Source organism: Giraffa tippelskirchi, chromosome 3 (assembly GCF_054371585.1).
Source record: "Giraffa tippelskirchi isolate mGirTip1 chromosome 3, T2T-mGirTip1v1.2.pri, whole genome shotgun sequence".
NCBI lineage: Eukaryota > Metazoa > Chordata > Mammalia > Artiodactyla > Giraffidae > Giraffa > Giraffa tippelskirchi.
In genome coordinates, this window is record NC_137277.1 from 39,652,225 (window position 1) to 39,665,584 (window position 13,360).

A 13,360-nucleotide genomic window follows, 5' to 3' on the forward strand; every position below is an offset into this window, starting at 1 on the left:
CTCCGTAGGGAGCCCGAGAAGGCGGGACAGGGCGGGGAGAGTGGACTTGTGCCTCGGTCCCCAGCTCCCTCCAGACAGGCATGCCTGTGGCTCTGTCAAGGTTGAGGATTTCCCATGGGCACTGGCGGATGGGGAGACAGAGCACCGAGAGCTTTTCTGTTGGGACAGGGGAGCTGCAAACGCTCTTGTTTTTCTTAGAAAACCAGCCTTCAGAGCCCGCTGCGGCGGTTGTGGTCAGCGCTGAGGTCTCAGGCCTCTGGCCTTCCTTACAGAAGCTCCCTCGTGGTGGTGCAGGGGGGTCCAGTGTCTTGGGTTTCTCCCCTTTTCCTCTTTTTGGAATTTCACCATGACAGGCCACTGCCTGACTGACCACCCTACTGCCTGGCAGCCAGATGGTGGCTGGTCTAATGTGGGCTGTTGAAGGCAAGAGAGGGCTAGGTTTGTGCTCTTCTTGTGTTTGCTCTCTAGAACTACCCAGGTCCCCCAGCCCAGACCCTGGAATTCTCCAGGCCAGAATACTGGAGTAGGTAGCCGTTCCCTTCTGCAGGGGATCTTCCCAACCCAGGGATCGAACCCAGGTCTCCCACATTGCAGGCGGATTCTCTACCAGCTGAGCCACGAGGGAGCAGGACTTTAGACCCCTCCCTCCTGTATCCAACATCCAGGTCCAACACCCAGAGGGTGAGACAGATTTGCATACTTATTTGTCTCTTCTGTAGGCTTAAATGGCCAGAATCCTGTTTAAGGATGCCTTCAATACAGATGTGTTGAAATAAAAATATTTCCTGTAAAATAAGTTACATATACTTGCTATCTCTATCTGTTCTTCCATCCATCCTCTCCTCTGCTTCCTTTTTTTTAAAAAAAAAAAACAAAAACATTTCATTATGGAAAATTCCAAACATATACAAAAGAGGATGATAAAATGAACCCCCATGTACCCATCACCCACCATAAGCAAGGCTTAACCAATGTTATTTTAGTTATACCACCTCCAACCACTTTCCCCTTATTCCTAGGTTATTTGGAAACCAATTTTAAACATCGTGTATTTTTGTCCATAAATATTTTAGTATGTATCTCTAAAAGATGACTTTTAAAAACATGTGCCTAATACCTGTACTGCACCTACAAAATTAATAATAATTTCTGAATATCTTCAAATTCCTAGATTGGGTTCCCAGAGTTCAAATTTCTGATTGTCCAGATGCTCCAAGTTCCCAGAAACATGGATTCCCAGAGGGAATCCGGGAGAAGGTTATAAGATCACTTTCAAGAACAAAGCAGAAGGTCGCTGGTGGTGGTGATGACACTTACTGAGCACCTACTGCATACCTGGCTCCATGCTGTGTGCTTTGCCCCCATCACTCCTTTAATCCCTCACATCAACCTTATGGTGTAGGTTCAGAGTTGCTGAGTAAGTGGCCATGGTCACGTACTTGGTGACATGGTCAGTCTGCGAAGCCAGGTCAGGTCTGTCGGACTCCAATGTCTCCGCTGCAGACCGCTGCCACCTGCCCTCAGCCACGCCCCAAGGCAGGGCGAGCAGAGCCAGTCCCCCAGGGGGCCTTCCTTCCTAGCCGATCGCTTCCGGGTGTAAAGTGGGAGCCAGATATGCCGAGAATGAGCTATTTGTTCGGTGCCGGCGGGAAGCAGAGAGAAGGGATCCCTTTCACTGAAGAGAGACAGACTGAAAACTGCCTGGCGTCTGACTCTCAGAACGCGCGGCAGCATCCCAGGTGGGACGCACCCTCCCGTCACACCTGCTTCTCTCCAGCTCATTAGTATCTCCCCGCCAATCCCTAGAGGAGCTGGCTGCTGCGGCGGACCTTCCCCGGCTAATGAAAGCCGCTTAGCAACAGGGAGCTGGTTAATAAAGCCCTGGTGCCGGATCCCAGCTCCAGAGACTCCACCCTCCGTCTCCCATTACAGCTCATACTCAGCCTGAAGCAACCTCAGGTGGACGGAGGGCAGGGAGCCTGGGGGCTGACAGGCAGGGCTGGCCCCCTCCGGCCTGGGCCCACCCCCAATGCCCGAGGATATTTACGCGTCTAAGAACCTGCTTGGCCAGGCCCGGAACCTCTCCGTGGGCCTCCTAAAGCCCGTCTGTCTACCCACCGGTGGTTAAAAATCCAACCTCAGCGCCCAGTGGGAATGGAGCAGACAGAGACACGGGGGAGGCAGACACTCCCAGACCTGATCTGAGAACTTAAGGGAGGCCCAGTGCTCCTCGGTGCAGCCCTAAATTACCCCAGACCCCTCCGCGGGAAGAGAGTAACCACGCCCTCTGTGAGCAGGCATATTACAAACGCAGAGTTCAGACAATCCGCTGTTCGACCCTGAGTTTGAGTTGCTCACAAAGCACCTTGCCTTCTGGAGGAGGGAGTGGCAGGAGACACTGGCCTACACCTGGGGGTTCAAGAAGCGGATTGAAAACAGGAAGCATTCATTTCACTCAGCAGTAAGTGTCCACAGTCAAAGTGTCAAAGGCCATATTAGGGAGGAAAATGCAAACTTGACATGACTTTTCAAGATAAAGGGGAGAGGGGCTTCCCTGGTGGTCCAGTGGCTAAGACTCTGCACTCCCAGTGCAGGGGTCCCGGGTTCAATCCCTGGTCAGGGAACTAGATCCCATATGCCACAACTAAAGATCGGGCATGCCATATGACCCAGCAATCCCACTGCTGGGCATACACACTGAGGAAACCAGAATTGAAAGAGACACATGTACCCCAATGTTCATCGCAGCACTGTTTATAATAGCCAGGACATGGAAGCAGCCTAGACGCCCATCAGCAGATGAATGGATAAGGAAGCTGTGGTACATATACACAATGGAATATCACTCAGCCATTAAAAAGAATACATTCGAATCAGTTCTAATGAGGTGGATGAAACTGGAGCCTATTATACAGAGTGAAGTAAGCCAGAAAGAAAAACACCAATACAGTATACTAACACATATATATATAGTATTTAGTTAATCGGTAAAGATAATCCTGTATGCGAGACATCAAAAGAGACACAGATAAATAGAACAGTGTTATGGACTCTATGGGAGAGGGTGAGGGCGGGATGATATGGGAGAATGGCATTGAAGCATGTAAATTATCATATGTGAAATGAATCGCCAGTCCAGGTTTGATGCATGATACAGGGCGCTCGGGGCTGGTGCACTGGGATGACCTGGAGGGATGGGATGGGGAGGGAGGTGGGAGGGGTGTTCTGGAAGGGGAAAACATGTATACCCATGGTAGATTCATGGCAATGTATGGCAAAACAAATACAATATTGTAAAGTTAAAAAATAGATAAATAAACTAATTTAAAAAAAAAGAAGATTCGGCATGCCACAACAAAGATTCGGTGCAGCCAAAAAAAAAAAATAAACTAAAAAAAAAAAAAAAGATGAAGAGGGGATATCAGAGAACCATCTCCCACAGTGGGGTTTGGGCTTATTCTCTGGGAGGGGGGGTGCAGTTACCAGGTCTGGGGGGCTAGGAGGGGGTGTCTCAGGGCAGCGCTGCAGCCACGCTCCTTGGTAGGAGAGCAGCACACAGAGATCCCGTCCCTGCCAGCCAGGTGTGCCAGCAGGGCCTGCTCACAAGGTTTCTACCTGCAGGGGCCTGACCAGCTTCTAGACAGACAGGTTTAGGAATAAGCACAGCAAACACACAACAAAAGCATGTTCCTTGCCAGGCCCGGAGTCTCCCTCCTCCCCTTGAGGAACAGGAACTTTCCTGGGTTTACCCGGGGCCAGGTGTTGATCCAGGGATTTTTCAGTTTCATTTCTAAGGCTCTCCAGAAGGTGATGTTTCTGGTTCAAATGTCTATGTTCTAAGGAAGCTTAGGGACGCTCTTCTAGCTCAAGACCTGCCCTCTTCAGTCAGACACCCCCTAGCCATCCTCTGCCATGAACAGAGGGGCCAGGGCAGGGCAGAGGGGCCCAGGACCCCAGGCCTCCACAATGCTCAAGGGAAAGGGGTCACTCACTGTATAGCCAATCCAGTCTCCCCAGCCTTCACTCCGCTCCCTTTCTCTGCACTCCCGTTTCCCCTCAGAACAAAGCTGACTTCTGGATTTGGCTAGGACCACTGCAAGACCCAGGTCAGGGGACTTCCCTGGTGGTCCAGTGGCTAAGACTCTGTGCTGCCAATGCAGGGGACGTGGGTTCCATCCCTGGTTGGGGAACTAGGGCCCCACATGCCATGTAGTATAGTCAAAAGATTTTTAAAACAAGACCCAGGGGAAGATGGGATCCACTTCCAACTAAGAATGCACTTCGGAACATTTTCCCAGCAGGTGAAGGAGCCTGGCATATCAGAATCTTCAAAAAGCCAGAAGACTGGAGTTTTCCATCAGTGCATGTCTGTTCTTCCTGCCTGTCCCCCTAACCCCCCAGGAATCCCTGGTTATGATTCTACCATGTGATGCAGGCAGGAGAAAGGGCTGATAATCAGCCCTTTAACCATCCTTACTTTGAGCCCAAGCTGGGATCCACCTTACCACTGAACACCACCATTAGTTCAGTGTAAGGATTCCTCTTCCTGTGGGTCTCAGGTGCCCGGCTCAACTTAGCTTTATTCTGCTGGCAGCCCCTCCTGCTGGGTTCCCTTCAGTGACTGTGCACTAAGCCCAAGGCAGAGGCAGCAAACTGGCAGAGGCTTGCAGATGCCTCTTGTTGAGCCCACACAATTTTTTTTTTAATGGGAGTTAGTTATAAGCATTTAAAAACTGGGACATTTCATACAGAAACCCAGACTGCTCGCTTCTTTCAAAATAAAACAAAAGCCAAGGCAAGCCCGGGACCAGCATTCCTGCAGAAGCTGAGTGGTGGCTGCCCCCTTCAAACCTGGCCAGGGCTACCCACTCCTGACCACTGCCTGCTGTCCCACATCCGGACTTTCTCATCTGACCCTGTGGGTATTTCAGTTTGCGCTTTGACCTAAGGTATCTCCTGAAATCCAGCCAAACCGGGCTCTTCTTTCTTTGGGGCTGGTTTTAGAACCCTGAAGACTTGGGTCAATTTCATAGACTCTTGATCTATGTCAGTGATCGAAACTGAAAGTAGAAGAATCGTTCCTTTTGAAGGTGGTATCTTTGCTGGAATGAGCCACGGGCTTCAAGGCAGGAGGCTGCAGTGAAAGCCCTGCTGTTTCCCGGGGACCCCTGGACTGATCAGAGGAGAGCAGGCATTTTCTTCTCCCCTAATGGACCTGATGGAGGGATGCCCAAAGCTCTCCGCCTGCCTCTCTTCCCCCGTTGCCCCACCATTACCCACCTTCGGCGCCCACGCACAAGCTGTTTTCGCTATTTCATTGTTCTGTGTTTGCTGTGTGTGCTCTGGACGAAACCGAGCACCATTGCCATGGTGCCACTGGGCCACCAGCAGAGCCCTTCTGGTGACAATGACAGACAGTGGCTGATGTCAGGGGGACTCAGCATAGGTAGAAGGGAGTAGGGTTCTAACACTCTTTAAAGCCACTTATTGCGAGACTAGGACGGTTTTTCCCCAGCAGGGCTTCTGCCAGAGAAAAGGTGGGATCGGATTGGTCCTGTCGACCTGAGAAGGGCTATATCATCTCAAAAGATCAACTTACCCAAAAGGGAGATAGTAGGACCTCAAATCCTGCAAACCTAGCTTCAGCCTTAATGCCCAGAAGAGGAGGAAAGATGGATGTTTTTCTGAGCTCTTACAAAGGTAGGAATGTTCACATGCATCATCTCAATCCCCATGAAGATTTCTTGAGGTGGGAATCACCACCCTATTTTGGGAGGAGCAGACTGAGGGTGACAGAAGTCAAGAAACGTGTCCAATACAACTTGAGAAGTAAGAAGAGCATCAGGATTTGCCGGAACCCTCAGCCTGTTGCTCGGGCTCTGCTCACAGGCCGCCTCTCCCCAGTCACCTCCCACATTCCTCTGCTATTTTTGTTTTTTCATAGCTGTTACCACACCTGTTACTGCAGGATATACTTCTGTGTGCTTTTGTTTTCTGTCTGTCTGCCCACAGAGTGTAATCCCCTGGGGACAGAGAGACAGTTCACCTTGTCACTGCTGTTTCCCTGCCTGGTAGAGGAAGCGTCTGGGACCTGGGGGACCTTCAGTGTTTGCTGCTGGATGGATGGGAAGGGCAGCTCTGTCGGCCTCACCCTGCTACTGTCAGAAGTGTCCTTCTCTTGATCTGCTCCTTTCATTCCTTCTCCTCAGAAATGCACAACCTCCCTTCCATGAACACCAAACACCAACCTCAGAGGCCAAGGAAAACAATACAAAGATGGCAAATGGCGCAGAGCAACTAAGCCCATGCACCACAACTATGTGCTCTGGAGCCCGTGAGCTGCAACTACTGAAGCCCGCGTGCCCTAGAGCATGTGCGCCGCAACAAGAGAAGTCACCGCAATCAGAGGCCCACACACTGCAACTACAGAATAGCCCATGCAGCCACAAAGACCCAGCACAGCCAAAAATACACAAATAGATACTTTTGAAAAAGATGGCAAATGGAAAGTCAAATTCCTGGAAATTCAAGAAAACCTAGTTGTGTGCAGAGACAGTCTTGCTCCTACAAAGGCAGAAATGTTCACGCTGAGCAGGAAGCAGTGGTTTATTACAGACTTTCTCTTCTCTGAGCAGGGAAGTCTTGGCTAGCCTTCCTCGATCCTCCTGTGGATTTGCATGCAATCAAGTGTCTGGAGAGTTGGGATGTTGAAGCAACGCAGGTGGGATTGATTAGAAAACAGATGTAACACAGAAAGCATCCAAAGGCACAGGCCCATCCCCAAAGTTAATGCAAGGATAAACCAGCACCGTGGTTCCCCAATCCAACTACTGAGGCTGGTGGTTCTTAAAGTGAGGTCTCTGGATTAGCAGCACTGGCATCTCCTGTGAACTGGTTAGAAATGCAAATTCCTGGGGCCACCCCAGAGATACTAGAATCAGAAACTCCAGGGATGGGACCCAGTAACCTGTTTTAATAAGCCCGACAGGTGACCCTAGGCTTCCCAAGTGGCTCAGCGGTAAAGAATCTGCCTGCCACTGCAGGAGACACAGGAGACGTGAGTTCAATCCCTGGGTTGAGAAGATCCCCTGGAGGAGGGCATGGCAACCCACTCCAATATGCCTGCCTGGAGAATCCCATGGAGAGAGGAGCCTGGCAGGCTACAGTCCATGGGGTCACAAAGAGTGGGACATGACTTAGCCACTAAACACAACAACAATAGCAGGTGACTATGATGCTAAAATTTGAGCACTACTGTCTTTAGGGATGAGACATATAAAGCAGATTCTTGGGCCCTGGAGATCCTAATTCAGTAGGTCTGGGATGGGACCCAACAAGATTTCATGAGCTTCTGAGTTGATTCTGACGTACAACCCGATTTGAAAACTACTAACCCTGAGGACTCTTCTTGTGGCCCCAGGGCAGTATCCTCAGTTTTTAAACCCCTCTCTCATTACCCTCCAGTCACTCACTCACCACACAGAGCAAGGATGTGGCTGCTATCTTCATGCACAAACTTCCTGGTGACAGCCTCCTCCATGATTTGCTTCACCTGTGAATAAATGGGTGGCACCGTTATTGATTGATTGATTGATTGATTAAAGGCCTGTGAGCAAGTAAATAGCTTGGCTTGCCCGCCTGGTCAGAGTTCAGCCACTTGCAAAGTAGAGAATAGGAATGGGAGGGGTGGGGAAGCAAAGTTTCTTCAGTACAAACACTGCCAAATGTCTTGGAAAGGCAACCAGAAAAAGGTAGCCTGCCAGGCTCTTCTGTCCATGGGATTTCCCAGGCTGGAACGCTGAAGTGAGTTGCCATTTCCTTCTCCAGGGGATCTTCCCAACCCAGGGATCAAACCCAGGTCTCTTACATTGCAGGCGGATTCTTTACCAACTGAGCCATCAGGGAAGCCGAAAAAGGTGCTATAAATCCACTAATCAATCAGTTCAGATATTCAGGAGGAAGGGCCCTGCTGTGGAGAACAGGGATGGGATGCTATTTGCTCACCCGTACTTGGCTGCAGATGGGCTTGTGGGCTGTTCTTCAGGGACAAATTGTCTCAGTACAGGCCGCAGGAAGAAAGACACCTGACCCTCCTTTCCTCCCTCGAGGGAAGGGTAGGTTCATCCAGGTCTCAGGGACCCTCCCCACATGCTCACAAGCCCAGCCTTCTCTCTGTCTAGGTCAAACCCTATGTTCGGGTTCCTACCTGAATGTAAAAGCTTCAGAATACCTTGTAAGGTAAGCAGTTGCAGCTTTCTTTAGAAAGGACTTTAAAAAACTTTTAAATTGATGTACAATAAACATATAGAAAAGGGTGTATATTCATTGGAAGGACTATTGCTAAGCTCCACCTGATTCGAAGCGTTGACTCACTGGAAAAGACCCTGATGCTGGAAAAGATTGAAGGCAAAAGGAGAAGGGGGCAGCAGAGGGTAAGTTGGTTAGATAGCATCACCGACTCAGTGGACAAGAATTTGAGCAAACTCTGGGGGACAGTGGAGGACGGAGGAGCCTGGCATGTTGTAGTCCATGGGGTTGCACAGAGTCTGACACCACTGAGTGACTGAACAACAACAAATATATCCTAATTACACAGCTTGAAGAATTTTTACAAACTGAGCGCACCCGTGAAAGCAGCATCAGCTCAAGAAACATGTGACCAGCACCCTAAAGTAGCCCCGGACTCTGCCATGATTCCTTCTAGTCACTACTCCCTTCCAAGTTACCCACTATCCTGACTTCTAACATCATAGGGCACATGTGTGGGATTTTGTGCTTTTTATAGATGGAATTGCTCAGTGTGTAGTTTGTTTGACTGTGAGATTTGTTCATGTTGTATGTGGATGTGCATTTTTCATTCTCCATTGTGTGAACAACCCATATCTGACTGGCATTTGGGTAGCTTCCAATTTGGGGCTGTTATGGACGGTGCTGCTATGAACACTCTAGATGTGTCTTTGTGTGAACACGGGGGCTCATTTCTTTGGATTTATATTTTTACGCAAGGAATTTCTGATGAGGGTATTTGGCATTATGAGATTTTGCCAATTTACATTTCCATCAGCAATATAGGAGGTTCTAGTTGCTCCCAACACTGAAGCCAAACACTTTTGATGCCCTGGGGGAACCTGTGTGTGTGTGTGTGTTAGTTGCTCAGTCATGTTGGACTCTTTTCGACCCCATGGACTATAGTCCACCAGAGTCCTCTGTCCATAGAATTCTCCAGGGAAGAATACTGGAGTGGGGACTTCCCTGCTAGTCCGGTGGTTAAGACTTCATCTTCTAATGCAGGGGGTGCGAGTTTGATCCCTGCTTAGGTAGCTAAGATCCCACATGTCTCATGGCCAGAAGAACAGAACATAAAACAACAGAAGCAATACTGTAACAAATTCAATGAAGACTTAAAAAAAAAAAAACAACAGAATACTGGAGTGGTTGCCATTTCCTTCTCCAGGGGATCTTCCCCATCCAGGGATTGAACCTGAGTCTCCTGCATTGCAGGCAGATTTTTTACCATCTGAGCCAACAGGGAGGCCCCTGGGGGAACCTGCCAGGAGACAAATACTAATACTGAAGATTAGAGGGATGTATTAACCTCAATCCCTGTCTTAACTCTTACTGATTTAGTGAGCTCTGGTCAGAGCGAGACTTTGCCATTCTTTGAACAGTGTCCTATGTCCAGTGTCCTGATGCTGCCCTTGCTCTCCAGGCCCTCACTTCTGTTTGGAAGGTGGTAGAGCTTCTAAAGTCTGGGGAGGATGGAGGAAGGACAAGGAGTCTCCTCCTTACTGCAAAGTGCTCATGGTTAGTGGTTTAGGTAAAGGAGGATCCGATCGATCTTGCACTCTAAACTATTAAAAGCTTCCTAGATTACTTCCCAAGGGGTGTTTGCATTAAACAGAGCATCATGTCACAGCTCAAAGACCAAGAGACATCTAAGGCAGGCTGCTGAGGCATATTTTTGGATTAGGAGGACGTATAGATGCTCTTAGTGGCTCAGACAGTAAAGAATCTTACTGCAATGCAGGAGACCCAAGTTTGATACCTGGGTTGGGAAGATCCCCTGGAGAAGAAAATGGCAACCCACTCCAGTATCCTTACCTGGAAAATTCCATGGACAGAGCTGCCTGGTGGGTTACAGTCCATGGGGTCGCAAAGAGTCGGGCACGACTGAGTGACACACACACGCACACACACACACGCCTAGCCTTGGGAATTTCCTGGTGGTCCAATGGTTAGGACTTAGTGCTTTCACTCCCAGAGCCTAGGTTCAAACCCTGGTCAGGGAGCTAAGATCCTGCAAGCCATGCAGTGCAGACTATAAAAGAAAAAAAGGACTACAGATCCTTTGTGAAAAGCCAGCTTTGTCAACAATCACCGCCACTGTCTCTATGTGTAGGATAAGAAAGGATATGTTTCTCTCAAAATCAAGTCCTGAAGGTTAAGGAAACTAAGAGTTCAGAGAGGGTCAACCTCTATGAGGTCATATACAGAGCTGTGGCATATCCTGGACATTTCTCACATTTGTTTAAGAATCATTCTCAGAGTAGTATAGACAGCCCTTCTAAATACTGCCTTCCCTGAAATCTTTCCTATCATCCCTGACTAACCCCAAATTTGGAACACACCAACAATCCTAGCACATGTACCCATAGTTTGAGTATAGCTACATTTTTATTCTTGTTTACACTGTTCATATAAGTCTCTGTCACTACACTGTTTCCTGAGGATAATCACCAGGATTTAAGATTTCTTTTTCCCTTGGGGAGACAAGAGTTGGGGCTTAAATGTTAATTTGATATACTCCTGGACTTAAAAAAACTCTTGGCCTCTTCACAGCAAAAGCACAATGGAGCTTCTCAAACACAGTTGGAAAGGTGATGGCTTCAACTGCCTCTTTGCCGAAAGGAAGGAAGGAAACAAATTTAGGGCACAATAGCCAGGCTATAATTAATGCAGAGCCTTAATTATGAGCCTTCCAGAATTCTATAAGAACCCTGAGCCTTCTCCAGTCCTGAAACCTCTCAGTTCAGTCGCTCAGTTGTGTCTGACTCTTTGCCACCCCATGGACTGCAGTATATCAGGCTTCCCTGTCCATCACCAACTCCTGGAGCTTGCTCAAACTCATGTCCATTGAATCGGTGATGTCATCCAACCATCTCATCCTCTGTCGTCCTCTTCTCCTCCTGCCTTTCCCAGCATCAGTGTCTTTTCCAATGAGTCAGTTCTTTGCATCAGGTGGCCAAAGTATTGGAGTTTCAGTTTCAGCATCAGTCCTTCCAATGAATATTCAGGACTGATTTCCTTTAGAATTGCATGCTTTGATCTCCTTGCAGTCCAAGGGACTCTCAAGAGTCTTCTCCAACACCACAGTTCAAAAGCATCAATTCTTTGGCGCTCAGCTTTCTTTATAGGCCAACTCTCACATCCATACATGACTACTGGAAAAACCATAGCTTTGACTATACAGACCTTTATCAGTAATGTCTCTGCTCTTTAATATGCAACCTCTAGGAAAGGGGAAAGGAACCAATATGGTAAACTTTTATATATCAGCTAAATATCAGTATCCCTATTTTAGAGATGTAGAAATTGAGACTCAGAAAGGTTAAGTAACTTATTCAAGATCACAAAGAGTTAGGTCCAGAGTATTTCAAAGTTTATGCATTCCCATCAGACTCTGCAGTCTCCAAGATCAATAGACTTATTTACCAAACATTTATTGAGTGCCAATGATCACTGAGATCAAACCAGTCAATCCTAAAGGAAATCAACCCTGAATATTGATTGGAAGGACTGCTGCTGAAGCTGAAGCTTCAATACTTTGTCCACCTGATGCAAGGAGCCGGTGCATTGGAAAAGACCCTGATGCTGGGAAAGATTGAGGACAGGAGAAGGGGCGACAGAGGATGAGATGGTTTTTGGATGGCATCATCGATTCAATGGACGTGAGTTTGTGCAAACTCCGGGAGATAGTGAAGGTCAGGGAAGCCTAGCGCGCTGCAGTCCATGGGGTCGCAAGGAGTCGGACATGACTGAGCAACTGAACAACACTGAGCACGTACTGTTTGCCAGGCATGGATACAGAGTTCTGGATAAAACAGGTTTCCTGCCCTCATGGAGTTGACACATCTGGCCGACAGAGATAGATGGGAAGAGTCCAGGGCTCCATACAGAGGCTTCATCCATTCTAATCCACTCTGTGGGTTTGGAGCTCTCCAGCGTGCCTATGCGGGTGAGTCATTCACACGGGCACCTCCCTTCCCCCCCACCCCCATGAATTGAAATGGGTTTTAGAGCAGGGACAAAGTAGAGGACATTAGTACGTACAGGGAAGGACTTCTCTTTGTGACATGGGCGGGAGGGCTCCTCAAAAGAGGAAAAAAAAAAAATCTGAGTCTTAAAAACCATTCCCCAAAAGCCCTCCTGGCCTCTGGGTAGGGAGGTGGGCGTGGAGTGAGAAGATGTGGTGTGCGGCGAACCCTCATGCAGCCGAGACTCAGTTCCCAGAAAGATAACCGAATGGGGTGTAGGGCAAACCGGAGCTAAGCCCCCAAGTCACCGGTTTAGCGCGGGCCCCGCCCCCTCCCCAGGCGGCGAGGGCAATGAATGGGCAGCTCGGTTCTCCAGAAATCGCCGCCACCCCTCCCCCTCGGTCTCCCAGAGCTGCTGCTGTCACAGGGCGGGGAGCTGCGGGATCGCGGAAGAAACAAACCCTGAAGCGCCGGCCTAGCCCCTGGGGCCGAGGGGTGCTGCCCCCTGATCCGGGAGTCGGGCGGGAACCGCAGCCAGTCCAGGACCGGCCCCCGTCCAAGGCCCGCGAGCGCCCGCGCCCTGGGATGGGCGCAGATCTTTCTGTCCCGTGGGCCGTGAGGACAGGGACGCGAGCCCCCGGGGGTCCATGCTCCGACTTTACCTCCTTTTTCACGTTCCACAGCAGTTTCTCTTTGACCGCGTCCTCCGCGCTGCCCATCTTGCGGCGGCTGATCCGGGGGGAGGTGCCCAGCGGCCCCCTATGCCCCCGACGCGCCCTCGCCGCCTCCGCGCCTCTCGGCTCAGCGCCCCACGCGCCAGGCGCAGCCCCCGCCCGCCGCGCTCCCCGCCCGCCGCCGCCGCCGCCTCAGCCACTGCCCGGTGCTGGGCTCCGCAGCCATCTTCCGAGCCCTGCACAGACGTCAGGAGCCTGGCCCGGCCCCTTCCCACTGCCGGGGGCGGGGTGGGGGGGTGCGCTGAGCCACGGGGAAGGGGGGTCGGGCGGGGGGAGACTGCGCGTGCCTTGGGGGTGGCGTGCCCGGGCGCGCGCCACGCGGGCCGCTGTCATGGCAACGCGCCGGCTCCAGCCTCGAGGGCGCGAACCCGC

The 13,360-nt window shown here is 50.2% G+C and overlaps 1 protein-coding gene and 1 non-coding gene across 9 annotated transcripts in view; one reads left to right on the forward strand and one right to left on the reverse strand.

The window, feature by feature from the left end:
- The window catches only part of SGSM2 (small G protein signaling modulator 2), a 37,727-nt gene extending 24,414 nt beyond the window's left edge, over nt 1-13,313 (reverse strand). For all 8 annotated transcript variants that reach the window (XR_014079513.1, XR_014079512.1, XM_081580016.1 and 5 more), the window contains exons 1-2: nt 12,917-13,313; nt 7,477-7,552 (exon numbers count right to left, since the gene is read on the reverse strand). Coding sequence is in view for 6 of the 8 variants with exons in the window: in XM_081580016.1 (XP_081436142.1) it covers nt 7,477-7,552; nt 12,917-12,973 (133 nt within the window). In the remaining 2 variants the exon portion in view is untranslated. The remainder of the gene's footprint in view (nt 1-7,476; nt 7,553-12,916) is intronic.
- Nucleotides 2,552-2,624, forward strand: TRNAG-CCC (transfer RNA glycine (anticodon CCC)). Its single transcript has one exon. It is a non-coding gene; the product is annotated as a tRNA-Gly (tRNA).
- Nucleotides 13,314-13,360: the final 47 nt, after the last annotated feature.